We start from the raw sequence: 27454 nt of genomic DNA, 5'->3' as shown, positions 1-27454 counted from the left end.
GCACGGATATACGGTATTCACGGTCACGGAGAGCAGCACGATGCAGAAGACAGTGTGATGGGCTTCGCTCGTTTTGGCTAGCCATGCGAGGCAATAAACGCCGGAGAGACGGACAGCGAGTAAGTACAGTACCGACTCGACCACATCGACCGCGGTGATATACTCTGCGTTCAGTGTCTGCTGGCTGAGCACTTCTTTCTGTCGTTCATTTTCGCCCAGTCGTTTACTCTATAATTTACAATCCAACATTTGCTCCAAAAATTACTAGACTGTTCGAGACCCCTTGAGCAGCTGCCTTATAACCCACAGTCCCAGAAGCTCATGTAAAACAAATCTGTCGTGGTGCAGTGGTAGCCCGCCAGACCTTTCAAGCAGTTTCAACAACTGTGTAGGCGTGCAGGCAAGGCTTGTCGGATCTGCCGCGAGCACTGGTAAAGCGCCGCGAAGGACTGGAGACCCGAGTTCGATTCTCGGCGACGGGGTCACTTCTTTCTTTTTGGAGGATCTGAGAGGTTTGATGGTGGCAGTGTTTTTGGGCTGCTGTTTGGCATGACGGACAGCGCGAAGTTGCATACGTACCTAGGCACAGTGCATGTACGCAACCGACGCAGGCAATCAAGACATTCCCAGCCTCTAAACTCTCATCTCTTGTCCACACTCCAATCAACACCGACAATCCACCTCCGCCTCTCCGCTCCGCTCCCGACATCGACATCCCAACTCGGCGCGGCAATGCTCACCTCATCGCCCACCGCAACGCCCGCACGCCCGCCCCTCGCCGGTCCTACCAACAGCGCCCTCACGTCCTCGCCACTCTCTCCCGTCGCCGCCGTTCCGGCAAGCAAACGCAGCGGATTGGCGCCCACCGTCTCGGTCGAGCGCGAAACAACCATGCGCGACAGCTGCGACGATGAGCGGCTGCTGTCGGGCCCGTGGCCGACGCCCAGCACCCAGCCGCGCACCGTCTCGGCCATGCCGCCCGGCACGAACTTTTGGTTGCGGCGGTGCGGGGAGAAGTGCTCGGGCAGCGGGGTTGCGTCGGCGAAGTCGGCGTTGTTGGCGTTTCTGGAGGAGGGCGGGAGGCGGAAGGGGTTGCGTGGGCGAGATGATGTTGTTGAAGGCGGTGGTAGGGGGTCTGCTGTGGTTGGGTCGAGTGAGTAGGCGCGGTGGGGCGTTGCTTCGCTGTGCTTGAAGCGTGGTGGCCGTGCTGTGCGTGGTGGGCTTGTTGGGTTGGATAGTGATGCGGCTCGCTGGGTCACGGTGGACGGATCATGTCTGGGATGTGTGTCTCCATGTGACGGTCGTCGTGCGAGTGAGCGGCCTGGATCGGCTTCAACACTTGCTTCTCGCGCTGCGTCGGCATTTAGAGACAATCTTCGGCGCTTGGCCGGGTTCTCGTTGAAGAAATCGGCGTTTCCTTGTCGTTGCGGCATGTGGATATCGCCGTGTGAGTGAGCGATCGAAGCATGACGAGGCTCGACGCTCTCCACGACCACTCGCGATTCGGAGTCCCACAACATCTCATCTGCTGGGTCCCCTTGCTCTTCAGCTTCGACATCCTGTTGCGACGAGTCCTCAATGCTGTCCGTCGTATCCAAACTGGGGCCAAACTGTTGTGTTCCGGGAGCGGCATTTCTGCTGAATTGAGATCCCGTCACGTCGGCATCATGTCTGGATGCAGGAACCGAGAAGCGCGGCGTTGGTTTGAATTGCGAGCTGGACACATTGTGACGAGGTTCTCGGTCATGCGGCGTATGAGGAGACGGAGGCGGAAGTGCCTGGCGAAGAGAGGACGGCGGCTTGTGAGAAGATCTAGAGTCACGCAGCGGCTTGAATCGGTGAGGCGAAGGCGTCTGCGCTCGCTCAGGTCAGTCACATCTTCACCAACTGTAGATGGGAGTGTGCTCACAACAGGTGGAGGCATGATGGTGGTGCGAAGGCGGAGATTGCGGGACGAGAGCCGAGCAGGCGATGACGTCGGGGGAGGTTTAGCCTGACCTAGGGGAGGGCGCGACGCGTCTTCCCTTCCGCTCGGCCCACAACCTCTTCATCTCCATGTCGTCCCCTGTCCACAGCACCCGTCCGACCGCTGCAAACCAAAACACCCGACAGCTTAATTCCAGACGCTCAACCAATGATCTACACACACCGACCCGGATCTCCTGATAGCTCTGATAACCGCCCAAGAGTCATCCCCGATGGCCGCGTCGACAAAACCTTGATACCCAGTTTCTCGACGAGCCATTTCTACCAATGCATGGCTGACAAGTCTCAGATGGCGGCTGCCGCCAAAAGTACGAACACGATGCTCGGCAGAGCGAGAAAGACAACGTGCAACCACGCGAGACTTGCCGTGACTTGTACCAATGCCCCAGACGTCTGTGTTTGCGAGATTGATGTTGCCGAACTCGAATCCTGCCCGACGACGAAAAGTAATCAGCATGAGAAACGGCTGTGATCTTTGAAGGCAGCAAGATCGTACCAATGGCGCTGCTGTCGCGCTCAGCTCGTCAGCGCCAGGCATCTCCGCCGTAGTTGTGGCCATGGCCCCCAACGGCAATTCCCTCCCACCGCCAGTTGCGGCCGACGCGTTACTTTCAACACTGGCATCAGCCACGGTGGTGGTGCCAGCAGCAGCAGCAGCAGCCTGTCAGGACCCGACCCCAGCACAGGGAGTCTCTCGTCAGCCACGGCGCACATCTCGCAACTTACCCCTTCCGCCTCGTCACACCACCCCCACACTCGCCGCCGCGAATAGCAGCAGGAGAGTAAGAAATCTTTGTGACTCACCAAGTCCCCACAGCACGCCGCCTGTCCATTGCTTCCCCCCTTCCCACTTCCCCCTGTCCCTGTCCCTGATTCGGCGCAAGCCCTCGCACTCCCGCCTATGCAGCACACCTCGCCCGCCGCGGGCCGGTAGCATGTGTACGTCGGCCACGCACCGCCGCAGTATCTGACGTCCTGCCCACGCCGAGCGCAGCACGCGTCGCCATCGTCAGACTGGGCGCATGTCCAACTGGCCGTGGTAGCAGCGGCGGCGGTCGAAGTCGATGGCATCACCTTCTTCGCTGCTGCGGTCGTCGAAGTCGTCGTCTTTCCCGGTCCATCGGACGACCCTACTACGCCGAGGCCCTAGATACACAGCAGCAGCTGTCAGCACCGGTCTCGCGTCCCTCTGTACCGACAACAGAGAGGGAGAGTGTGTATTCATGAGGGGAGACAGAGAACAGAAACATACAACATCCCCACAGCAGTCGTCGCCGCCCGAGCAGGCCGACCCGTCGGCGCAGCACGTCTGGCTCTGGCTCGGGTCGAAGCAGCCGGTGCGGCCACAGTAGAGGGCGCCGGGCCCCAGGCACGCCGCGCAGTCGACGCTGGTGCTGTCGCCGGTCAGCGCGCAGAAGATCTGTCGGGGCGACAAGGCGAGGTGGGCTGCTTGGCTTGGTGGGAGCGCGGCGAGAGTGAGAACATGGAGGATGAAAAGTAGAGGAATTGATATTGAGAATGGTGAGTTTCTCATTGTGGCGGTCTTTGCCTTGGGGAAGAACAAGGACGTTGGATGTGAGTGGAAAGGGGATGCAGCTTGTCATGGCACTTTATATCATCTTGTCGACTGAGTCGCTATTGAGTGCTCTTTTCGTGATGCTGCAGTTGCTGGCCGAGACAGTCTCAAGACTTACGAAGCGTTGGTCCGCACGGCGTTGTCCACATCGAAGCGACGCTATAAGAAACGATGGATTGGTATCTGGGGTATATCAAGCACAAGCACGAAATCAAAAAAACAAGACAAGACCTAGCCTCTACCACGTTCCCCACGCCGCTCTACCTCCTCGCAGTCTTCATGCGCGCCTTCTCTGCCTGCATAGCCCTCTCCATGCGCACAGCCGCCCGCTCCGAGATCCTGTCGTCGTCGTCGTCCGCGTCGGGGGTTGCGGCCTCCTTCTCCTCGAGCCACACCTCGCACCACCAGCAGCGGCAGACGTCGTAGTCGTCGCCAAACGCCTGCTTGTACAGCGCCTGCGTGTCGCGCCAGGCGTCACCGCGGGCGTCGTCGTCGATGGCGTCGTCGTGGTTGATGAAGCGGCCGGCGAAGGCGCGCGAGGTGGCGGCGTAGCGCGCGGGCGAGCACAGCGCCGTGTGCCAGGCGACGTCTATGAGCAGGGTGGGGACAAGCGTGGCGGCCGGGTGGAGGGCGAAGAGCAGCAGGAAGCGGTGGTAGCACAGCACGGCGTGGTGCAGGGTGCGCGCGGCGGCGGGCGAGCGCAGCCAGTTCTGCGTCGCCATCTTCTCCCAGAACGTCTCCTGGCGGTGGATGGCCGGCAGCAGGAAGGCGAGGGCGTGGTGGTGCGCCTCGTATGCCTGCGGCAGCGGTGTGTATTCGTATGGCTGCACGCCGAGGCTGGACAGGCTGAAGGGCTGCTGCTGCTGGCGATTCGCGTCGGGGAGATGCGATTGCGCCAGTTTCTCGAGAAAGGTGCGCGTCAGCGTGTCGTGGATCTTGTCTCGCTGCAGCGACGACAGCAGGTCGGCCTCGAGCCCCGTCTTTTGCTGGAACACGTCCTGCGCTTCCGCCGTGAGCTGGTACGTGTTGGTGGAGGCGTCTATGGCTCGGTGGACGGCTTTCCAAGGAAACTCCATTTGCAGTAGCGATTCGTGCCCGTCGCGACACAGGGCCTGGTATTTTTGCGGCGTGAGCAAGTACGTGTGCCAGACCATCAACACGTCCAGCGGCGGGAGCGTCTTTTTTGTGATTTGGGGAACTGCTCCGTCGGGGGCATCGAGGATTTTGACGACCGCATCCCACCACTTGCCGAATCTCAAAACGGCCAGGGTGAGATAGGTATTCCAGGCAGCTTGGGCCCTGGCACTCCGCTTGCGTTTGGTGACGACCCCAAAGCTGTAGGGCTGCCTGAGATTGAGGGCGTGGGCAACGATGTGGGACTTGGTGCATCTCGACTTGGTGGTGTGGAGGACCTCGAGCAACTCCAGATGCACAGCACACTCGGCGGCTCTGGGAAGGGGTTCCTCGGCCGTGGGTACGTCCAGTAGAGAGGTCTGAGATGCTCGTCCAAGGGGCTTGAAGAGAGAGTGAGCCGGAACGCGTGGGGAAGGAGATGTCACGTGAGGAGGAGGTGACTTGAACATTCTGAACGGTCTCTTGAGATGACTGCGGCAAGGTCAAGAGCTGCGCGGACTCGACAACGAAGAAGACTCACTGGAGGTTTTTGGGGCGTGGCTCCTGTGGCATGTCATATGGGAAGGGCAAGGCATGGAGTTGGCGCGCGCGTAGCCGGGCCTGGGATGAGAGAGAATCAAGGTACAGAAGAGAAATATTTGAAGGGAAGCGAGACAGGGCTGCGATGGTGAGCTTATTCAGGAAAGAGTTACGGCGGTGGCTGAGGGTTCGATGACAAGGCTGACAGCGGTTCTGCCTCTTGCGGCTTCGAGTGCCGTTGCGCTGTGCTGATACGGTGGCGACGACATGGTGAGCTGAATGCTTCCATGTCGACGACAGGGTTAGGGCGAGGTGAGAGTGTGATGTTTGAAACATGCAGAGACCATACGTCTCCGACGTTCTGCCGCTGTCTCTCTCTGGTGATTCGGTTCCCATCCGACCTGACCCTCCCTCTCCCTCTCCCTTTCTCCCTCTCACCCATCCCTCCTCGTCCATCCACCACCTCGACCGCGACCCACCGCCCCGGTTCTCGCGTCCCACTGCTTCACCTGGGCCTCGGCTTGCACCTCCATCTCATGCTCCTCGCTCTGCTGTAAGACGCCGTCCGCTGCAGATCCCATTTCAGATGGCGGCCCGCCTGATGTCAGGTTGGGGCACGCGCAGTCCAGGCTGAAGTTTATTCATGTTTTGCGCCTCCATTTCCGGGCTCCAGCATCGCTTCACCGGGGTGAGGCCTTTTCCATTGCTACCCTACCCAGCCGCTCTTCGCCCCGTTCGTTGGGTACGACACGACCATCCGAGTAGGCTCCAGAGCCATCGTCCTCATTTCCAGTCCCCTCTCGACACTTTGTCCGCGTTCGCAAAGATGCAAAAATGCCGCAATCTCTGCCCAACCGGCCAACCCTGCCCTCTGTACCAAACGTCTGGAAGAGACGTCTGACAGCGACGGCCATCCTGGAGCGAACCAGGTAGTCCCTAATTGGTGCGGGTCTTCCCGCATTTTCTGACCAAACATGGCCAAAACAGCACCACTTCATCCACGCCTTGTTTCCTAACCGGGACGGGTGCTCATGTCTGGACCACGGCCTCGGCAACCTCGAATCCGTCTTTGTGAATGCCGCTTCGTACCAGCTGCTCGAGTCCTCGTACCACATGTGAACACATGCCATGGACGTCCTCTACTTTCGGCGCACATCTAAGCTGCAACCAGGCTGCCTTCCTTTGCATCGCAAACCGCCAAGAGGCCATGCCATTGCAATTACCAAGTCAAGTTAGTTTTGCTTCGTGGCGTCGGCGCCGGTTTCTGGTTCTGAAAAGCCGTTGAAGCTTGGCATGCTCGTGGCTCTCTCATGTTAGGCCTCACTCTATCATGGTTTATTCTGAAACCTTGAATTTCTGCGACTCGTTGCGACAGACCACTTTCTTGGAGACACCATGGCTTTTTTGCTGATCTTTGCCTTGATACCTTCGCTCTGGCAATTTGTTCACGACGGTTGCGTCGCCTCAACGACATATTCAACAAATCCAGTGTCGAGGCTTGCATACTCCTCGACGGATGGTTGCTTGATCATGCTCTGCTAACGCGTCTGATGTATGAAGAAGATTGGAGCGTCGCACCGCATCTTCAACTCTTGACATTGAATCTGGTCGAGTCTAGACCAACACAGACCCCGGCAGCACTGGGTATCCGTCAAAAGCTTTGATTTTTGTTTTGAATGCTTTTCTCAACACTTGAAGTCACAGGTGTTTAATCGCGTCTTCGCCTGCACAGGAAGAAGCACCAAAAGAAAAATCGACGCGCGTATCAAGCAAGCCGTCGGGGATACAACGGCTCCATCTAGGAGCTGTCGTTTCTTTTGACTTCTGCTGTCCGCGAGCCTACTTCCAAGTCGATAACCCTCTTTGATGTTTTGCATCTTTTTTCGAATCTTCAGCATGAAATTTTAGCGCTATTTCCTTTACCATTCCTTCGAAATCAACGTCACTGATAGCGAGCTCGGATTTCCCGCAATGTGGACCCGGCAAGTCCTGCCCTATCACAGTCCGACACCGCTCGCTCGTCATCACCGCAGGTGCCAGAGTGATGGTACCAAATGATATGGATAAGCCGCTTGACCCGCAAAAATAATCGCGACAGCCAACCAACTTCTCGTCATGGTGATAAAGCTCCAAGATTGCGGGGAACCTATACCCCACACCCTTCTCCCCGCACGGCAGCCCTCGTCCCCTGCCAAGTGCCAAGTCAGTTTATCTTCGGCCTAAAGATGAAAAAGGAAAATCCCAAGCGATTCAAGTGGACTCTGATGAGGATTATCCTCGGCAGCGAGCCAAGGACTTTCTGGTGCTGTACCAAGAATCAGGAACCTAGCCAAGGCCTCGTTTGAGGACTGAATCTCGCCGAAGCCATAATTCGCCGACACCGCTGACTCGTGGCATAAAGGGGTTCTTAAAAACCATGGTGGAACGTACAAGACATCGTGAGCAAGTGGAAGGTGTGTAGAACAAAAGAGGCATGATGACGTCGCCTGCATACCCGTGTCTTGGACGCCGGAGTCATTCTTGCCCGCTGCTCTACCGCACCCACATGTTTACTCGCTGACCGCGAACGCGAAATAGCAGGTGACCTGGCGCAGGCACAGTTCCAGTCTGATGAGGCTAACCCACCGAAGCACACTGCGAAGATGGCTTTTCCGGAGTGGGGCCTGTTGAGTCCGGCGCCGGTAGACGGAAGATGAGAGCTCCACTCCTCATCACTTAAAGACCCTGCCGGTAGGCCTTGGTTGCAGCTCTATCCCCTTCTCGACTTCCTTCCAGACACCGGGTTTGCAAATCTCAAACCTCCCATCTGGTAGCCATGAGGTTTCCCAACACCAACAGTGTGGTGCTGGGCGCAGGATTGCTTGTTGCGGCAGCTGAGGCCGCATCCAATGCAACCTTTGAGCAGCAGTGCGGCTCGTTGCCCTCCTCCCTGGCCTCTGTCGTGCCGAATGCCACTGTTTGGTTCAGCGAGTTTGTCACTGCTGGAACCAACCTAACCTTTCCCGATAACAATGTGACGTGAGTGGTCCTTATCTTCGGCCCCCATGGCCTCTTTAAAACAGTCGAATTAACTCCAACTAGGTGCAACCGTCCTTCTCAGGTGGTTTCGAATGATCTTTGCAGGGTTGCGCTTCGGGTGCCCACCAGCAACCGCAGTGAAATCAGCATGGAAGCATGGCTGCCCGTCAATTGGACTGGTCGCTTCTTGAGCACTGGTAATGGCGGCGTCTCTGGATGCATTCAGTACGAAGACATGGCGTACACTGCCGGCCTGGGCTTTTCCACCGTTAGCGCCAACAATGGCCACAATGGAACTGGAGGAACATCGTTCTACAACAACGACGACGTTGTTGCCGATTTCGCCTGGCGCTCCATGCACACGGGTGTCGTTGTTGGCAAGAAAATCAGCGAGGCATTCTACGGCAAAACTCACGACAAGTCCTATTACCTAGGCTGCTCGACCGGAGGTCGCCAAGGTCTCAAGTCTGCCCAATCTTTCCCTGACGACTTTGATGGCATCGTGGCTGGCGCACCTGCTGCGGCCTTTGTAAACTTGACGAGCTGGTCTGGATACTTTTACACGGTTTTGGGTGACGAGGACAGCCCATCACACGTCTCTTCGGACCTTTGGGCCGTAGTCCACGAGGATGTTCTCAAACAATGCGATGGCATCGACGGTGTCATTGACGGCATCATTGAGGACCCTGAGCTCTGCCAGTACCGGCCGGAGGGTCTTCTCTGCGCTTCGGGCGCCACGAACACTTCGTCTTGTCTCACGCCTGCCCAAGCCGACGCCGTCCGCCTCGTCTTCACCCCCGTCTACGGCACCGACGGCTCCATCGTGTACCCACGCATGCAGCCAGGCTCCGAGATTGCCGCCTCCTCCTTGCTCTACGACGGCCCGTTCCCCTACACCAACGACTGGTTCCGCTACGCCGTCTACAACGACCCCAGCTGGGACCCGGCGACCCTGGACGCCGAGCAAATGGTGTACGCTTCGAACAAGAACCCCTGGAACATCCAGACATGGGAGGGCGACCTCAGCCGGCTGCGTGACCGCGGCTCCAAGCTGCTGCACTACCACGGGCTCATGGACGGCATCATCAGCTCGGAGAATTCGCCGCGCTACTACAACCACGTGTCGCGCACCATGGGCCTGACGACCGAGGAGCTCGACGAGTTCTACCGCTTCTTCCGCATCAGCGGCATGTCGCACTGCTCGGGCGGCGACGGCGCCCACGCCATTGGAAACCAGCTGGAGAGCCTGGAGAGCCTCGACCCGGACGAGAATGCCCTCATGGCCATGGTGCGGTGGGTTGAGGAGGGCATTGCGCCCACCACGCTCATTGGCACCAAGTGGAAGGGTGATACGGCGGACACGGGCGTTGACTACAAGAGGGCCCACTGCAAGTACCCGGCGAGAAACGTCTATGTCGGCTCCGGCGACGGCAGCGACATGGACGGGTGGAAGTGTGTTGTTGGCGGAATCGCAGAAGCGAAGCAGGAGCTCTGAGTGGGAGGAGAAAAGTCATTTGCTAGGCCTTGTTTAGACAAAGATTGCTGCTTGTTGCCCATTCACCTTGTCTCCCGCTCTCTCTTTTCCGCGCTGGCTCAGGCAATCGCCGCAGCAAGCGTCCCTCTGATTGACCATTCACTTGAGCACTCCACTCCTCTGTTACATCATACACCAATCTGCGATCCACCAGGAGCCAAAAAACCACACTCGACCCACCTGAGCCATCTTCTGACGGACGGCCAACGCCCACCGCAGCCATGGTCAAGCCGGCGACGACTAGCTCCAACACGCCCATCAAACACCGCGACCGCACCTCCAGCCCGGCATCTGAGTCTCCAGACAGCTACCACTACTCGACCAAGCTGCGCTGCATACCGCCAGGCGGACGCACGTCGCCCTCGCCTTCGCCCTCACCATCGCCGTCGCCATCTCAGTCTCCATCCCCAAATCACCGCACCATGACACCGCCTCCTCCAGCAAGTCCTTCGACGAGCTGCCGTCTCACCTCCCTCACCATCAACAACAACAACAGCAACAACCACAGTCAAACCCACGACAGCGCCGCCGCTACTACAGACCCGTTAAAGCCATCACCACAGCCTGCCTCAGCATCACCAACTTCGCCGCACGCAGCGCTGGCCTACCGCTTCCCACCGCAAACGCCGCCGCCGCGCCCGCGCAACCCGCTGGCCAAGCAAAAGGCGTTTACGGACCCGTCGCCGGTGCACGGGGGGGCGGCGCGGCCGACGACGCAGGAGCAGCTGGAGGCGCTGCGGGGACGCGGGTTTGGCGGGTTGTTTGAGAGAATTGAGAGGTTTGAGGAAGAGACGCGCAAGGAACATGATGAGGATGAAGGTGGCGATGGGGAGAGGGAGGATGTGCTGGAGCAAGAGCAGGAGCAAGATGAAGACGAGGACGAAGAGTCAATGTCGACGACCAGTATGCACGCCGACATGCACACCACTGCCTCTTCTTCTTCTTCTTCTTCCTCGCCCAACCACCATTGCACAACCAACCACACGCACGCCTCTGCTCCCACACACCATCCCAACGACGACTCGGACTTCAGTGCCCAAGCCCTCCTTTCTCACCGCACCCACGCCGCCGCCACCTACGAAGCAGCGCGCCTGGCGCGGTGCGCGGCGCCCGAGGACCACACAGTCAAGGCGGCGTACGTCGAGGCGCGCGCGGCGTACGATGCGGCGAGGCGGGCGTATGCGAACGCGGTTATGGATGAGGAGGAGATGCTTGAGGCGGCGGCGCGCAGGAAGCAGAAGGAGGAAGAGGAGAGAGTGAAAGATGAGGAGGGCAGGGATGGACGGAAGAGTAAGGGAAAAGGAAAAAGCAAGGATAAGGGCAAGGGGAAGGATAAAGAGATGGTGGACGCTGGACGCGGTGGCATGATGGCACGCCAGGAAGACGAAGATGAAGTCGGAGAAGCGACACTGCAGCAGCCGCCATCACCGTCACCGTCGCCTACGAGGGAGAAGACGAAGCAGAAGCAGAGGGGCCGCATCGCGAGTCCGCTGGAGCGCTTGGAGCGCAGCGTCAGGCGGATGAAAGCTAACCGGGCCATCTGAGGAGTGATCTGGCCGAGCTGTCTGGCAAAGGACTACCAGCACGGCCGCACTGCTTGATTGCGTCGGAAAGAAAGAGAGAAAGAGAGAAAGAGAGAAAGAGAGAAAGAGAGAAAGAAAGGCAGGGAGCGGTTTATTGAGATGCGAGCGGTACAGGCCGGACTTTGAGACGGACAGACGGAATCGAGTCGGCCACTAGATGAATGACTGGCCGACTGGGGTGTGCAAAGGAGAATAAAACGCAGGCTGGCTGGACATTGGATGACGACGAGAGTTTTCTGAAGAACAAAACGCAGAGTGGACAGCGCAAGAGAGCGCGCCACCACCAGATAGCGAGCGCAGAGTGGTAAGCAATGCAACCAGTTGCACTAATTGCGCAACTTAGTCTATTTCGGACGTAGATAATAAGTGGAGAAGAAAGATGGTGAATCAAAAGAGAAAATACGTCATCAACAATTCAAGTGATCTTCGAGTCCAAAAGATGACCAAGTCATATGTATGTGACCACCGCATCAAACACGGTAAAAACCCACCTACAAGCACGAATGAAACTGGCGGATGAGGTGCGCGCAGTCTGTTCGTTCCGTTGAGGGCCTTCGATTGCAAATGTTGACCATGCCATGGAACAGCAGCCAGGTAACGGACAGCGAGTCTACGCAGAGCCCAAGGTGCGGGCGTAGTCGAAAGTCAACGTATTCGCCGCTCTAAGGGTCCTCGCGCCCAAACGATGACCACGGCACGTGATCGACCAGACAGGCCGCTCCTCAGGTTCGGTTGCAAGCAAAAGTCGACGTGCTCGCCGCTCTAAGGGTCCTCGAGCCCAAACGATGACCATGGCACGCCTGTCTTGCTTGTGACTCAATCCCTCCGGTGAAGTCCCGTCACCGGCTGTCTCGTGGCGAGTTGACAGACGGGTGCAAGGTAGAGGGTGAATAAGCAGCGCGTCGACTTCGAGTCATCAGTTCGACAGCTCCTCGGATGGGTGTGTGTTGCTGCTGCGACCCACGCTCAACAGCACTCCTAGCTCTTTTCCTGCCGCCCATCTCTGGTTTGCACTCGCTGGCTTGCTTCTCGGTCCTCTTCCTCTGCCTGCAGTAAGAAGCGGCGGGTGTGCCAACTCACCGCGCCATCGCCCCCTCTCCCCTCATTCCTTTTCCTGTCCATCTCTTTTCTCTTCTTTTCTTTCCCTTCCTCTCGCTCCATCCTTCACTCACATAACAACACAACCCCCCTGAGTCCTACCTCCACCCTCTCCCACCGCCGCCACCGCCATCTTCGCCACGTCCTCGACGACGAGCCCGCACAGCTCGCCCGTCAGCGCCGAGCACTCGGCGTACCGATCGCACCGCATAGCCTGCGCGACGGCCAGCGCCTCGTGCGGCGAGACCACGCCTCCCCCGTCATCCTCTCCATCTCCAGCCTCCCTGTCCCTTTCCCTCTCCTCACAATAACCCCCTTTCCCCTCACCCCCCTCGCTCTCATCCCTATACCGCGCCCCATCCCTCCTGTCCCTCCCCAACCCCAGCACCAACACCGCAACCCTCTCATCACGATTAAACGCCACGTCCGCCAGCGGCAGCCAGCGGTCGCGCAGCGCGTGCAGCGTCGCGCGGCGCGAGACGTCGAACGCGAGGATCAGCAGGTCGGGCGCCAGCGCCGTGAACGGCGTCGGGGCGTCGGTGTCGTAGAAGAGGAGGCGGTACGGGCGGTTGTAGAGGTGAAGGGAGATGGCGTGGGGTTGGGCGGAGGAGGGGAGGATGTGGAGGGTGTTGGAGGGCGAGGAGGGTGAGGGGTCCACGAGAGTTGTGGTGCTGCTGACGGAGGAGGAGAGCGAAGGGGATGATAGTGGCGCCGCGTGTGCGCTCTGCATCAATCGCCTGCCACAAAGTTAGCCAGCTGCATAGCTACTCGAATCCGCCCATTGCGCCAGAGCATTGCTATGGTGTGGTGGGATGGGGTGCTGGCTGGCTGTACGTACGACAGAAACGTCGACTTACCGACGCGCGGCTCGCCCAGGACGAGCACCGTCACGGTTGGCACGTCGTCGGCTTCTGCCATGGTCTGTATGACGTGCGTGGTGTGTGAGAGGGGCTGTGCTGAGGTAGGTGTTTGCGATGCGATGCGATGCGATGCGATGTGGTGGATGGAGGTGTTGCGGCACGGACCATAGAGTGGCACAGGGATCTTGATATGTACCTACCTGCATGAGGCATCTGTCTACCTGCCTAGCACGTCGTCTCTCCCGGTCTTGTCTGCATCCCGTTGAGAAAACATGCTAGATTAGACACAATGTAGATAGTATTTTGCAATGCCTTTTCCCAAGTAAAACAAGCTAACCTGAAATCCCCCAAAAATACACGATTTCCAAAAACACCTGCATAGCGGGGTGGCGAAAGAAATGAGATCTGCTGGCCATAAGAGCATTCCATGGAGCATACTCACTTCTACAGCTGTACGTACTCAAGGAGCATTCACTCGTTTACTATTGCCACCGCTGTGTCCAAGGAGCATGGCATACACTGTAACAATCACGCTTAGGAAGTAGTAGTAGTAGTTCATTCATTGCTACGGACTTTTGTTGCTGGCTGGCTGGCTGGCTCGCTCGTCGATGGATGTACAAAGTTTTGTTTGTCGTTTGTGAGTCCCGAAGGAAAATTAGCGAGAAAAGGGTTGTTGTGGGTGCCGGAGCGATGAGGAAAGGAAGGCCGTGCGTGGTGTGGTGCGTCTGGCCAGCTGGTGGTGTATGTATGATGCTCGCTCGGTCGCTGCTGCTGCGTCGATGATTGTGCGGTGCGCGTGTTTTGATGATGATCCGGATGAAATGGCCATGATACCAGACAAGCCCAGCGCTTGCCCCCCTCGACGCCACCGAGCCCCGTCTTGTTCGCCGCCCCTTCGTCTTCCCCCTTCAGCCGCACAACGATGCCCGTCCACGACGCAATCTCAAACCAACGCCAATCACACTCCGAGCAACAGCTAGAACCGGCGCATGCGTCTTATGGTCTAAGCACGTCCACAAGGAGCACTCCAGGCAACAGCAAAGAACCAGCGCAAAAGCGACTTCCGGTCTGAGCACGTACGCGCAAAGGAGCTTTCATGGCGTTGACGCCAGCCCCACTCCAGCGGTCGAGGAGATGCAGCAGACTCCAGCGCCTCGGCGACTTATGGTTCGTGGTGCAAATACTCGAGACGCCTTCATGAGACCTTCCGCGCACGTACTCTTGATCCCCCAAAGCACCAGCGAATACGATCCAGCGCCGCAGCGACTTATGGACGAATTCAGCACGGCCACTCCAAGAATATCAAGAAACAGCGCGAGAGAAGCGTAAAGGACAAAGTCCAGTCAATCAGGATCTAAACCTGGCCTTTTTGGATAGGTATGCCGAAGCTGCCAATCTCCTAAGCCATGATTTAATCCGAAAGACCGGTTCCCAAGAGCACGAGGCAGATCACCAGGCGACATCAACTGATGCCGCCAGCGCAACCATCGATTACCCGAGAACCTCGAAGTGAAACGTCAAAGAAAAACAAAGAGGAATAGAACGCAACAAGACTGCAGTAGAACCAAGGGGAGAAGAACCAAGCAAGTAGGTCATGACCAAACCGGGAGTGTGTGCGCAGAGAAACCGCGGGCCAGTCTTTGAGAAACCAAGATCTGGCGTCGACGAGCAGCGAATAGACTGTTTGGATCGGTCAGCACTGCAGCAGTACGCGAAGACTCAAGACTTACGAATAGCGAGACGAGGGAGCGGAATGAGTGTGAAAAAGCAAGCAAGGCCAAGGCCCAAGGCCCGTCCTTCAGAAACCAAGACTGGGCGTAGGTAGGTGGTCGGCCAACGAGAAGCTTGCAGACTGTGTGAATCAGCTTCGCTCGGACGCATCTGTTTGCAAGACTTACCATTCCGAAATGAACCAGCGAGACACAGACTCCAAAGGCCAACCACAAAGCCCGATCTGCGAGTAACGAAAAGTGTAGTCGAAAAGCAAAAAGCAGAAAAGCAGAAAAGCAGAAAGCAAAGCAGTGAAAACAAATGCAACAACCAGCCGCCGATGATGGAGTGCAAAAACAGACTCATGACCTAGTCTCGTGTAAACCGTTACCCGGCAAATGCCGGCCACCAACTCCATGCTGTATGCCTCAAAACAAGAAAAAGGGGAAAAGGCTATCGTACAAGAGGGTATTTTTATGCAGACCTTGAGAGTTGAGCAGTGAGAACGCCACCGGATGCTGTAATGAAAGGCGAAAGCATCAAGAAAAGGAAACAGGCGTGGAATCAATTGGGTGATTGCCCACGGGCCTGGAAAGCCGCCCACTCGCTATCCCAAAAGGCCTGGCGCTTTGAAGAAATGGGGGTACTCAAGTCTGAAGAAATAGATGCGGTAAGTCTGTTCTTGTATGAAATAAGGAAATCGCACAGGGCCTTGGGTACCTGCTCAGAAATCTCCTCCACAGCGAATCTCACCTTTTTATTCACAGTCCACAAGTCGCCCAGGGACGTGTCGATCTCCTCCCTCTTCCTCTTGCCGCTGGAAGGTGGGCTCTCGACAGGCTCAGTCGATTTGGCCTTGCTGGGCGTCTCCCAAGGCAGGTGGTCGTTGTTAGTGTTGCCGAAAGGCGTGCTCTGCACAGCGGGCGAACCCATGCCCTGCGTGATGAGGGATTCCGACATGGGGTTGGAGATGGTCTCGCCAGTGGGGTTAATGGGAGACGAAGCAACACGCTCCACATACTGAAGGTTCGAGGGCTTCGTAGGCCTGTGCCTCTCCGCATTCCTGCGAGCGCGAGCAATAGACTCCTTGGCATCAGCGCCAGTGCGGGGACGGTCAAGGTACGCGTCGTCAACGAGGGGATTGGCCAGCTTGTCAGAAGTGACAGCGGGCTGCTGCTCGGTCAAAGTCTCAGCATTGGCTGTCTCGACGGCCTCAGTCGTAGTAGGAAGCTGGGCATTGGCAGGCTTGGGAGTGGGTGGAGGAACCATGCCGTTGGCTGGTTTCTTGAGAATGCTCTTCAGCTCCTTGGCGGTGGAGGAAGGCGGGGGGGCATGCTTGGTCGGAGGATCGGATGCAATGACCGACGGGGCAGACGTAGTGGTCGCAGCAGACGTAGTAGTGGCGGCGGGTTTCGTGGTGGAAATCATGTCAGCCGCCTGCTTGGTGCCCGTTGAAGCGACGAGATCCTCTTCAAGGTCGGTCTCGGTGGTTTGAGAGTCCGTTTCGGTTTCAGTGTCGCCAAAACTCCCGTCGTCACTGCCGGGGACACGGAAGCTGCCAGTGCCCTTGATGTGGCCAAACTTGTTCTGGGCCCTCTCAATGAACCACTTGTCATTTTCATCAAGTTGGTCATCGGGCATCTGAACAAGAGCCTCGGCCAGAGCTTTCATCTCCGCATCTGCCATCCGCGACTTGTACTTCTCAAGCTTCTGGGCCTTCGTCCACTCCTCGCGTTTCTCCGTTTCCTCCTGCATGTCCGAAGACTTGAAAACATTGCTCTTGTAGCCAGAGTCGCCAGGGAAAGCAAAGACCGAGCCAGTGTAGGAAGTAGAGGAAGCTGACTGAAACTCGTTCGAAGGGCGCCTGTTGACGATGGACTGGCTGTCGCGGAGGGGCGTGCGGCTGAAGGAGTTTTCGTGATGCTTGATCTTCGTCTCGTGGTGCTTGTCGGCAAGATCCTTGCCCGTCTCCTTCCTGATGGCACGACGAAGAGCGTTTCTGGGGCGGTGCAAGGTTTGCTCGTAACCATCAAGCCCTGCGTTCTTCTCGCCAGCAGACTTGTCTTCGAGTGTGATGGGCTCCTTCAGGCGAGGGTCCTCACTCTCGAGATTGTGCCAAAACTTGGCGCGCTTCGAAGCGGGAGTGAGCTCGGGAGTTGACTGGGGCTTCGTGGCAGGAGTGGGCTCGGGAGATGTCTGCTCGTCGTCTTTGGCGGGGAAGCGCTCCTCAAGCTCGGAGTCGCTGAGGGCAAAGTATTCGTCGACCATTCCATAGCCACGCTCGCCGGGAAGGTGGGCAGGGATGCTGAAGCGCTTGCGTTTCTTGCCAGGCTCCTGTGCAGCAATCTGTTCGGCAATGTGCTCGGCAGCCTGCTCGGCGGCCTCTTGAGCCTCCTCTTGAGCTTCTGCTTCACGCGCTTCGCGCTCTTCCTGCTCGCGGCGCTTCTCTTCAATCTTTGCCCTGCTTTCAGCTGCCATCCTGGCCCTCTTGTCGGCGTCCTTGATGCGTGGAGTGACGGGGCCCGTCCTGTTCAGCGAGCGGATCGGCGTGGGGGAGGGAGATTGGGGGGATTGTGGGGATTGTGGCCTGGGCGCCCAAGGGTTGATGAAGCTGAGGAGATTCTTGCCCGTGCTGATGCCCTTGGTAAACAGACCACTGAGGTAGTACGAGGACGTTGGGGTGGTCTGGGCAGGCTCTTGGCCAGGAGTCTCGGGACGCGTCGCGTCTGCCTCGGCGGCCTCCTCCATCTCGTCGTCTTGGCCGTCGTCAGCCTCGGTGCCATCGGACATGGCCTCGTCGTCGTCGGCGGGGTGCTCCAGCGCCGTCTGGAGCTCGTCTTCGTCTTCGGTTTCGTCGTCGGTGGCGGCGGCGACGGGGTGCGACTCGGCGGCGGCGGCGGTGGTTGCTGTTTCTTCGCTCCAGTCAGCACGGTTGTTCAGCAGGGCAACGACAATGTTCGCCAACGTCGTTCTACCCAAGCGGTGCGCCTCCCGCACCAAGACCTCATAGGAGTTCCCCGCCTCCCGCAGGGCCTCCAGATCCTGCACCACCTCCGCGACCTCTTCCCCATCCAAGATGGCGGGGTCAACCTCCATCTCGTCAGAGAATGAGGGCAGCGGAGGGGATGACGGCACAGGAGCCGCCGGAGAGACACAAAAAGACGAGGACGGGTAATACGGAGTCGGCGGAGACTCCGCAGGCGGCGGGGATGGCTGATCCTCCATGAGAGAATCGGCACGGGGGGGCGAGGAAGCCGGGGCTGGCGAGGCCTCCGGCTGCTCTTCGAAGAGGCTTTGGAGCCCCGAAGAGGACTCCGCAGCGGGGGAAACCGGGGCGGGAGCAGAGGGCGGAGGAACAGGGGAGGTTGGCGGGACCTGCTCCCGACGCGCCGAAGCAACAACAGAAGAAACCTCCACCTCCTCAACGACCGTGGCGAGGGCAGGGGTCTCGGGCTCCAGGCAAGCAATCTGCGAGACACTGGGCGGACAGTAAGGAGAAGAATCGCCCTGGAAAATGGCGATGGAGATGGTCTTGAAAGGCGTAGAAACTTGAGAGAAAACAGGCGAAGAAATGTCGTGCTCACTTTTTGCTGCAGACTTTTGCGCAGACTTTTGTGCCGACTTTTGTGCCGACTTCTGCGCCGACTTGTATGGAGTAGCCGGGGCTGGCGCGAACCATTCATCCTTCTTTTCCTCGTGCTCTTCCTTGTCCTTGACGATGGACAGTGGGGTACTCTCTTGCTCAGCCTGGCGCTGGGGGATGATTCCCATGATGTTCTGCGCGTCTTGCGACAAGGGCGACCTCCAACCTGCTGCCTCACTGCGGCGAGTGCGGCGGAGCATCATCTGCTCGGGGCTGAAATGCTTTTTCGCCTTCTTGGTGGCAGGAGTCTTGGCGGGGGTCTTGGCTGGGGTTTTGGCTGGGGTCTTCGGGGCAGGCTTTACGGGCGATTCGGCGAGCGCATCTTCGTTGTCGTCGTCGGGATCGGTGTCGTCGTTGGGCGCGTCTTCAACGACGGCCTTCTTGTTCTTGGGGGCAGCCTTGCTGCGCGACTTTGTGACTCTGCCGGCGGACTTGGAAGCGGCTTTGGACGTGGACTTGGAAGCGGCCTTGGATTTGGGCTCGGCTTTGGGCTTGGTCGTCGCTGCGCGCTTGCGCGTGGTGGTAGCGGCGGGCATGGGGGTTGACGGTTCGGTTTCTTGCGAGGAGGCGCCTTGAGCAGCGGCGGTGCGACGCGGACGCAGACGTGTCATGGGCGGGTCGATGCCGTTGGGCAGGGAGATTGGCTGCGTCTTGCGAGGCGCCATGATGAAAAAGGTGTAAGAGGTGCAGTCAAAATGGATGGGTCGCGACTTGAGTCGTGGTGGATGGAAATGACGATGGAAGGGTGGGGTGTGATGATGAGGGAGCGAAATGCGGTAGCGCGAGGAGCGTCAAGGAACCAAAGGTCGAAAAGTGTCGCGGTCGGTCGGTTGGTAAAATCCCGGCGACAAGGGTCGCCCGCACGCCAACACCTCGCTTAATCCCGGACGGGACTAGCGCCGAAAGAACGTGGAAGGGAGGTCAGGCACAGGAGACGGCGAAGACACGACGACGAGGCTACCTGTTACTACATACCAATTCGACGACACGCCGCACGCCCGCAGCAGACATCACCTCAGACGGCGCGACGGCGAGACTGCGACGACACACATGGCCGTGCTCTATTGGCGAGCCGCATCGCCCGGGGCGCCCGCTGAATGACTTGGATCCGGGTCTCGGCATCCCCGCATTGCGTCACGAAGAATCGTCATGGCACGCACAACATCTGTCAACACCGTCTTGGCTATACGGATGTCTACGTCGATCGACGTAAATGGTAGCAACATGAATAGCTTGGTCTTGACGATTCGCAGAGGGCTAGGCTACGGACGTCATCCTCCATCTCTGCCCATCTCAACGATTCCAGCCCCAGTGCGGAGGACACCCGCCCTAAAAACAAATTCCAGAGCAAATCCGCCAAAGATTCCATGCCTGGCTATGCCTGGTGTCTTGTGCCTTTTGTACTTGTCACCCGTGTAGGCAGCAGCGCGATGAAACACGCATGCACAAAACACCCGTCAGACTACATGTATCCCAGTGAAACCAATGCACATGGGAAACTGCCAACCATGACGGGAGCATCTCAAGCCAGCACGCTGCCCCCCATCCACACACATGCCAACCACGGCCTCCATCCACATGCCGGACGAGCAGGCATACCAACGGTTCCCCCGCAACGGCAGGCAGAATCGTTCGAGTGTCGACTGGCGACTTTATTGCGGAAGCAGAAAAACACGATCTGCCTGGTGTACGGGCGCCATGAAGTGTTGCAGACGTTGCAGTAACGTGGCAGCTGTTGCCTTCGCGGAGCTTGATCGAGCTAGCGCTGGGGATGCAGATATCGATCTCTCCGCGCAGCACCCGTCAGACAGCCACGCAAACAGCAACTGCGTGCCCAATGGAATGGCCGTCACATTCCGGTCACGGCTCGAGGCAAGACCAAATGCAACGGCGAAAGGAAAACGATCGAGACGAGCAAGAGTGAGAAAGACGTCATCTTCCTCGAGCTAACGGCAAGGATGGCCTTGTCATTTTGCTGCAGCTCTCGCGCAAGCGGTGAGGAATGAGCGGGAACCAAAGTAGCGCGCCTTGTCAAGCGCGTCCCGTCAGCAAACAAAGCAGGGGGATCCTCTAGTCCCACAGAGACGATGAAACAGACATGCTTCAACAGGTGGTGTTGAGCCTCGCACATCTTTGACAGACATGTATTTCCCAGGGTCGATGCCAAGAATCATAAATTGCAGACACTGTCGACAAGACAAGATTCACTGAGATTCTCACTGTCGGCGCAGACGGAAAAACTGAATGATCAAAGAAATTCACTTTCCTTGCCTCACTAGTCTCGTTCTGTGAGAGTAGAAGGTGCCAGGAGAGCAGTGACCGTTCTTTGCCTAAAACGGCTTCGTGTTCCTCGAATTCATCGCCGCAGCAGCTGGACGCATGCTGATATCGACGAGTTTTGGTGTATCTTGGGTCAAACAGTGCTTGCCGCCACCGTTTGAATGTGTTCAAAAGCCTCTTGGTTGATTGGCCGTCCCCACCCGAAACGCCTCTAGTCATGCAAAACAAAGATTTTACAGAGAAACCTCGTCTTGGTCGGTTTGACCTACTTTCCGCCGTCGTGTGTCGTTCAGTCGTAGTTGAATAGGACGCTGATGCTCTCGCCGTGGTGGACGCGGCGGATAGCCTGGAAGCAGTTAGCACGTACATCCCCAAGCTCGACAAACTACCAACCTCGGCGAAAACACTGTAACAATTAGCATTCGTCTTTCAGGGGAGTATGGTTTACTTACTTGCCAACTTCGAGAACCTCCAACTTTGTGCACCGCTCGAGGTGCTCAGTCTGGTCAACGCTGTTTGTCACGACAACCTATCAAGGTCAGCCATGCCCGCTTTGTTCTCTCAAGATTCTCACCTTGTCAAGAGCGCTCGCGTTGATTCGGTCAATGGCGTCGCCGCTGAGAATCCCGTGCGTGACGAGGGCCATGACCTGCGTGGCGCCCTCCTTCTTAAGAAGCTTGGCGGCCCTCGTAATCGTGTTTGAAGTGTCGGCCAAGTCATCCACAAGAATGGCCGTCCTCTCAGCAACATCTCCAACCAGCATCATGGTCGCATTCTGACGGTCGGTAATCTGGGTGGGGCGCCTCTCCTTGTGAATCAGAGCAAAGGGCATGCTCAAAGCATCCGCAATGGCAGTAGCACGCTTCGCACCACCCGCATCCGGACTGACAATTACCGCCTCCTTATAGTTGGGAATGTGATATTGAATGTACTTGCGGAGCAGGTGACGGCCGTAGAGGTTGTCAACAGGAATGTCGAAAAATCCCTGGTATTGCGGGTCGTGCAGGTCCATAGTAATGACGTGGTCTGCGCCGGCGCAGGTCAAGAGGTCCGCGACTGATGGGGTCAGCGTGTCGTTCATCCAGAGGACCACAGAGCATACCCAGAGTGCCAGCCTGAGCGACCCACTGCTTGTAACCACGCTGCGGCTCGAACTTGGGAGGCATCGCCATGGCGCCATTGACACCATTGGTGCCGTTGACAGACGCGTTCGAAGTGCCACGTTCGCGCGCAAAGTAGTCTGCTGGTCAGAAGGTTTCTTCCTGATAGTCTCGGTTGCGCTTACTTCCGTCCTTTGCCGGGGTCGACTCGGGACCCGCGCCATTGCGCTTCTCATCAAGCTGGAGTCGTGAAAGCTGCTTGTTGAGGCCATCCTGGCCGTTCGGCAAGCCCACACTCTCGGGTCTGCCGGGCGCCGGAGTGGCAGGGACGCTGTCGAAGCTGTAGCCCTGCGTGTTTGAAAAACCCGGGCCCTTGGACAGCGGGGCACCGCGCTTCTCGTAAGGAATGTCGCTCTGGCGGGAGTACGGGAAGAGCGGTAAGACTGCCGTGACTCTCCGCGCCGACGCAGTCTTGCAGGCAGAGATGGTGATGAGCAGCTGCGACACAGCGTCAGCGGTCCAGCATTCCCCCACGTGCGCGGCCTTCAGCATACCTCCATCAAGTGGTCGTTGACCTTGCCGCCGCCGGATTGTATGAGAAAGACATCCTTGCCACGGACAGACTCTTGAATCTCGACACGAGTCTCGCCAACCGCAAATTTGCTCAAGAGGATCTTGGAGGGAGGTATGCCCAAGTGATTGCAGATGGTCTCGGTCAGCTGGGGATGGCTGCTGCCGCCCAAGACGACCAGGTTGCGCACCATCTCTGCGGCGGATGCAGAATTGTTGGACTCGAGCTGAGAGAGGTGTCTGGGCGGGAGTGGAATCAGAAGCGGGAGCTGGTCAGCCAGCTTTGGAGAGAAGCGCCGGCGGACAGTAGGCGACCGAGGAACAAAGGTGAGGTGAGGTGTTCAGGTCGCGAGGGTGGTGGGTGGCCGGATCGCTCAAGACCAGCGGTCGAGGGAGGTTGAGATGGGACGAGTTTGGAACAGGACGGTCGGCTTGGTGGCAGAAACCATGGTGACGGAAGATAGAGGAGAGTCCGCAAAAAAATCGCGAAACGTGGGGATTGGTTACGCTGCCTGGCCCGCTCGTACGCCCACGGCAGGACAGGGCAGGGCAGGGCAGGGCAAGCCTCGAGCGACTCCTGCTACCCCACCATCCGCACTGCACCGCTCTCCATACACTACCTTATTGTACAACCCGGTAGTCATCCGACATCTGCCCATTGTCTTCCTGCGGCTGCGCACAGCTGACGAATCCATCTGACAAAATACACCATCGCCATGTTTGCTGCGGCTTCTTGAACCTCGAGTAGCCGTCCACCCAGGTACCAAGGCGTCCATCACCAGGACGAGTTATCGTTGCGTCCTTGGCCAGCAGCATACCTTGCCTTGTCATCTGCTCCGCCTGTGCCGCCGACTTGCGACTAGAATCGAGACCTATGCAAGACGACAAAACTTGTTGGTCACTCGCAGATGCGGGTCATCACGTGATGAGGCTACCGATCGTCTCGACTGGCGCATTGTGCAACCGCTAATTCGTCCTGCCCATAGCGAGATAAGATGGACCAAAAATAGGCGAATCACATGGGAAGAGGGCTAATCAAGATCTTTGAGGCTCAAAGTGCAACACGAAGGCTACCGAGTCTTGTCGAGGAACGTGGATGAGAAGTGTTTAGCCCTCTTCGATTGGGCACAGGCAGAATACCCGAGACTCCTCACAGGTTGGAGACAACGAGAAGTCCACGGTCAAAAGAGTCAAAAGAGTACGTGGGTGAGCAGCGAGTGATGGCCGAGTGATGGCTGATAGGCCTCCAGTCATTCGAAGGATCGAGCTTCTTCGTCTCTACCGCAGTCGTCGAGTCTAGCAGAGCTGTCCAAGCACAAAACTTGTGCAGCCTTACCTGGTGCTTCGACACAAAAACGAAGGCTATACTAACTTGAGGTTCTTGGGAGGTGTGCGAGCTCCGAATACTTGGCTGATGAGTGACTTCGAGAACCGACATGCCGTATTTGCTCCCCTTCGCGATCTCGTGATGCGAGGCTTTGCGGCCTGATTTCTCCTCGGCCCTGCGCGATTGGAATGTCACTGGTAAATGATCGACTTCGACGGCGGTGGACATTCGCTTACAAAATGTTTCGGTTCTTGTTTTGTTTCGCCTTTCATGTGGTGAGCCAGCCGGAAAATCAAGCTGCGAGCATTCTCCTGCCACAAGTCGTCAATTGTGATATCTCGAAAGGCGTTTTAACATGTTGTCGCTTAGCTTGAGGCCTTGCCCAGGAAGTGAAGCAACGCCTCTTGTGCAAAATGGGGGCGTTCGCTAACCTCGCTCCTTGATCTGCCGGTAGACCACTGGTTTTGAGAACCTTTCCGTGGTTTGCAGGGGATCGCATGCCACATCCTCTTCCGCGGAAAATATTGGTGCTTCTGTGGCAGAATGAGGCGTATCATCATCTGCAAAGACAGCAAAGCGTTCGTTTTGTTGTATAAAACGGCCATCTCGTCGCCTGTCCCAATCGCGCTTTTTCTCAATTGCCTCACGAACGTCCCCCTTTTTTTTCAGCCTTGCCCAAGCGCTTAGGGCTGATTGTGTTGACTCGAAAGGTAAAGATCGCTGTCTGAGCATCAAGAATCAAAAAAACAAACAGTAAAGTCCTTCCAGCCCTCTATTGAAAAAGGTACTGAGACTTGACAGAACGGTCGACACTTGGAGTTTGGCCAGGGAGCGACTTCTACGACGCGAGGCGTCGCACTTGGCCTTGGCCAGGACTACTTGAAGAAAGGCGCTCCGTCCTTTGCATAAGATTAAGCGCCCGGTCAAGCGGTGCCTCCTGATTGATGCAGAGGCTCCGGGAGCTTTGGAGGCTGCACTACCGCTCTACACAACCCCGACGCTACGCCTCTCGCTCTCCAATATGCCCGATTGCTCTCTGCTTCGGCATGGAACCACCTGTGGTGTGAAAACACGTACGTCGAGACATTTCGGAAGGATTCCGCCCGTCTCGAGGTGTGTACCGGTGACATGGCTACTGACGCCTCCAGTGTACAGCCACCCGGCCGGGCAATGTCCTATCTTGTACCGGAGCCTGGAAACGGGGTGTCTCCGGTAGCATCTCCGGGCTTGCCTCAGGGAACAAATCTTGTGAGCAGTACGCAGGCACCATTGCCGCTCGCTTCACTGAAGCAAGCGCCAGGTATTGATACAAGGTCTAACTCGGGCAGGGACGAATGGTCTTCGCTCCGCCGCCCACATCCCGGAAGTGCAAGGTGGTTGTCCGCCTTACGCGTCCCCAGCACCTTGAGGACTGCTGCCGGGGCATCGAAAGAGCCCAATCACGACACATGCCTTGTTAAGTCCGTGGACTCGGAGTCAGCGCCACACCTCTGGGGACTTTGCCGGCGTGGTCTTGAAAACCTTGTGGATGTTTGGCGGTCAGACTTCCCCCCATCTCTGTTCTGACGGCGCTCCTTGACAGTCTGACCCTGCTCCGGAGATCTCGAAGGATTCCTCTCCTCCCGCACCTGCTGCTTTCGGCAACCTAGCTGATTCTTCTTCAGCAAATTCTTAGCCCGATTCAGCCTTGCAGGCAACGCCCTCTTCTGGCCTGCTCCCAAACTGGCGCTCATGATGGATGAAAGACGTTCACTTCACTGACAATCCGACTAGGCCCTAGTTCTTCCACACGACAAGCTATGTAATCATCTTGCCTGCGTCTGAGAACTGGTTCCTAATCCCTTTGCTGCCTATTGAAGCGAGGAATACGTCGATCCGACATGGGTCCCTGCGGAGGACTGCTGCAGCATAGCTCATACACATTGTCTCTCTCAGTGTTGGTGGCGTCGACCTTTCCATTTCCGCTAAGGGCCACTACGTGTCGAGGTGACTGCGAGTCTCCGCCGGCCTTTTGGCAGCTTGCCATGCTGAACTAGCCGCCATGCACCCATTTCATTGGAAGAAAGACTGGAGCCTGGTTGGCCATTTCTGCGACCATTCCACTGATTCGTATTGTCCTCACTTCTTGCCCAATACCATTATTTACAGCGAGCAGAGGGATGTGTGCTGGTGCATCGTGTGCATCCAGCACCTAACTTGACCGGGAGCAAACATGCAAATATCTCCCTCTAGCCTATGCCGCCATGGAATCTCCAATCACAGCCGATGTCAGAGTCCAGAGGATTACCTTTTGGCGGATGTGTGGCATCTACCCTTCGGAGTAAGGCTCAGAGATGTGTTGCGTTGGGCTCTGCTGTTTTTGTCGACTGATTGGACCGCAGCCGCTTTCTCGATGACTTTAAATGGAAGCTTTCGATACTCTTCCTCTCCATTACAAACGAACATTTACAAGTCAACAAGCCTTCATCGATCAACCTTAGGACTATATCCAACTTCGGCCACAAAGACTCTGCTTCGCTCGAGACTGCGTTGCGGTTCACGGAACGCCCGATTACATTCCTGAAGCCTGCCCCCAGCATCCTTTGGAAATCATCCGTGCCGGCTCTCCCCCAAAAATGATGCTTTGCGGTCTCTGGGGACACATCCACAAGTTGATCATGAGAAACCAAGACGGGACTTCATCCGGAGAAGGCACCGCTGGCGAGTGGCCACGGGATCCAGGTGGCCAGTAAACATGAACAGTAAGCCTTTCTCAACCGCAAAATTGCATGAGATGAAGCAACAAACTAAAGAAATGATCTGTATCAAAGCCACTTCGAAGACTTCATGAAGCTCCACCGAATCGCCTCCCATAAGTCTGATCATGACACTCAAAGAGGATCAAGAGCACAACACTGCATAGCACACACGGCACCTGTCCAAGCCATTCACAACGGATTTCCGAGCGGATACATTGTTCCATAAGGAGTATACACACAGCGGGCTTTAAAACGATTGAAGGACGTGGTACTGGCCTCTTGATCATGTCCACACCACAACGGCAAGAGCCCCTATGCAGATCCCTTATTCAACCACAAATTCAGCTACACAGACGACGAAGAATCCAGACGGCTACATACTTTGACTCAGGATCAGCAAGATACCGTGGGATGGAGCACTCAAGTTATCAAGCTTCCTTCGAGAGCAAAGGCACCAGATGCGCATTTCACTCGTTTGATCGGAACGTGTAACAGTCCCTCCACATCGACACCTAGTCATCTTCCAGACGGGCAAAGACCATCAGACCGGATATGCACTTTGGGTTTCATGGTTGGTTTCTTCTACCTCAGAAAGACTTTGGCGGTTCAACATGCTCGCAGAACCTCAGGCTACCGCAGTAGAGTGTGGGGAATCAAGGAATTAAAGCTTTCGGTACAACTATCAAGACTGCGTTCAGCCCTGCTGGGAACAGCTCCGACTCTGGCTTCTCACTCGTGTCTCCGTGCCATGCCCATGTCGAGACTTTCACTTGAATTC

At 57.2% G+C, this 27454-nt stretch overlaps 9 protein-coding genes and 1 non-coding gene across 10 annotated transcripts; 3 read left to right on the top strand and 7 right to left on the bottom strand.

Annotated features, from left to right (window-relative positions):
• Positions 1-333: 333 nt before the first annotated feature.
• J3D65DRAFT_t99 lies at positions 334-482 on the top strand. Its single transcript has one exon. It is a non-coding gene; the product is annotated as a tRNA-OTHER (tRNA).
• Positions 400-2097, bottom strand: J3D65DRAFT_449099 (uncharacterized protein). The gene is made up of 2 exons (XM_066796329.1): positions 1910-2097; positions 400-1853 (listed from the first exon to the last, which is right to left on the bottom strand). Exons 1-2 carry the CDS (start codon positions 1922-1924, stop codon positions 642-644), a joined length of 1227 nt encoding a protein of 408 aa, XP_066654041.1. The 5' UTR covers positions 1925-2097; the 3' UTR covers positions 400-641.
• On the bottom strand, positions 1824-3671 carry J3D65DRAFT_449085 (uncharacterized protein). Its single transcript, XM_066796328.1, has 5 exons — positions 3239-3671; positions 2791-3132; positions 2483-2647; positions 1999-2415; positions 1824-1853 (listed from the first exon to the last, which is right to left on the bottom strand). Exons 1-4 carry the CDS (start codon positions 3518-3520, stop codon positions 2272-2274), a joined length of 933 nt encoding a protein of 310 aa, XP_066654040.1. The 5' UTR covers positions 3521-3671; the 3' UTR covers positions 1824-1853; positions 1999-2271.
• A 50-nt stretch (positions 3672-3721) lies between these two features.
• Positions 3722-5534, bottom strand: J3D65DRAFT_630820 (uncharacterized protein). The gene has a single exon (XM_066800863.1). The coding sequence runs from the start codon at positions 5143-5145 to the stop codon at positions 3823-3825; it is 1323 nt and encodes a 440-aa protein (XP_066654039.1). The 5' UTR covers positions 5146-5534; the 3' UTR covers positions 3722-3822.
• Positions 5535-7795: 2261 nt separating this feature from the next.
• On the top strand, positions 7796-9858 carry J3D65DRAFT_449003 (tannase and feruloyl esterase). The gene is made up of 2 exons (XM_066796327.1): positions 7796-8233; positions 8297-9858. Exons 1-2 carry the CDS (start codon positions 8031-8033, stop codon positions 9726-9728), a joined length of 1635 nt encoding a protein of 544 aa, XP_066654038.1. The 5' UTR covers positions 7796-8030; the 3' UTR covers positions 9729-9858.
• J3D65DRAFT_630811 (uncharacterized protein) lies at positions 9730-11398 on the top strand. The gene has a single exon (XM_066800862.1). The coding sequence runs from the start codon at positions 9989-9991 to the stop codon at positions 11309-11311; it is 1323 nt and encodes a 440-aa protein (XP_066654037.1). The 5' UTR covers positions 9730-9988; the 3' UTR covers positions 11312-11398.
• A 1120-nt stretch (positions 11399-12518) lies between these two features.
• J3D65DRAFT_669393 (uncharacterized protein) lies at positions 12519-13366 on the bottom strand (the record flags this gene model as incomplete). Its single annotated transcript, XM_066803194.1, has 2 exons — positions 12519-13185; positions 13287-13366. 2 exons carry the CDS (start codon positions 13364-13366, stop codon positions 12519-12521), a joined length of 747 nt encoding a protein of 248 aa, XP_066654036.1.
• A 1163-nt stretch (positions 13367-14529) lies between these two features.
• J3D65DRAFT_448922 (uncharacterized protein) lies at positions 14530-15483 on the bottom strand. The gene is made up of 3 exons (XM_066796325.1): positions 15207-15483; positions 15039-15152; positions 14530-14988 (listed from the first exon to the last, which is right to left on the bottom strand). The coding sequence occupies exons 1-3, from the start codon at positions 15382-15384 to the stop codon at positions 14771-14773; spliced, it is 510 nt and encodes a 169-aa protein (XP_066654035.1). The 5' UTR covers positions 15385-15483; the 3' UTR covers positions 14530-14770.
• J3D65DRAFT_448907 (uncharacterized protein) lies at positions 15397-19607 on the bottom strand. The gene has a single exon (XM_066796324.1). It carries the CDS (start codon positions 19324-19326, stop codon positions 15583-15585), a length of 3744 nt encoding a protein of 1247 aa, XP_066654034.1. The 5' UTR covers positions 19327-19607; the 3' UTR covers positions 15397-15582.
• Positions 19608-21230: 1623 nt separating this feature from the next.
• J3D65DRAFT_699895 (phosphoribosyltransferase-like protein) lies at positions 21231-22842 on the bottom strand (the record flags this gene model as incomplete). Its single annotated transcript, XM_066804072.1, has 7 exons — positions 22596-22842; positions 22227-22539; positions 22044-22184; positions 21516-21997; positions 21394-21470; positions 21335-21347; positions 21231-21287 (listed from the first exon to the last, which is right to left on the bottom strand). The coding sequence occupies exons 1-7, from the start codon at positions 22803-22805 to the stop codon at positions 21231-21233; spliced, it is 1293 nt and encodes a 430-aa protein (XP_066654033.1). The 5' UTR covers positions 22806-22842.
• Between the last annotated feature and the right edge of the window lie 4612 nt (positions 22843-27454).

Source organism: Phyllosticta citribraziliensis, assembly GCF_038025025.1.
Source record: "Phyllosticta citribraziliensis strain CPC 17464 chromosome Unknown J3D65scaffold_8, whole genome shotgun sequence".
Taxonomy (NCBI): domain Eukaryota; kingdom Fungi; phylum Ascomycota; class Dothideomycetes; order Botryosphaeriales; family Phyllostictaceae; genus Phyllosticta; species Phyllosticta citribraziliensis.
Note: the sequence above shows the minus strand (reverse complement) of the source record. Positions and strands in the feature narration are given on the sequence as shown.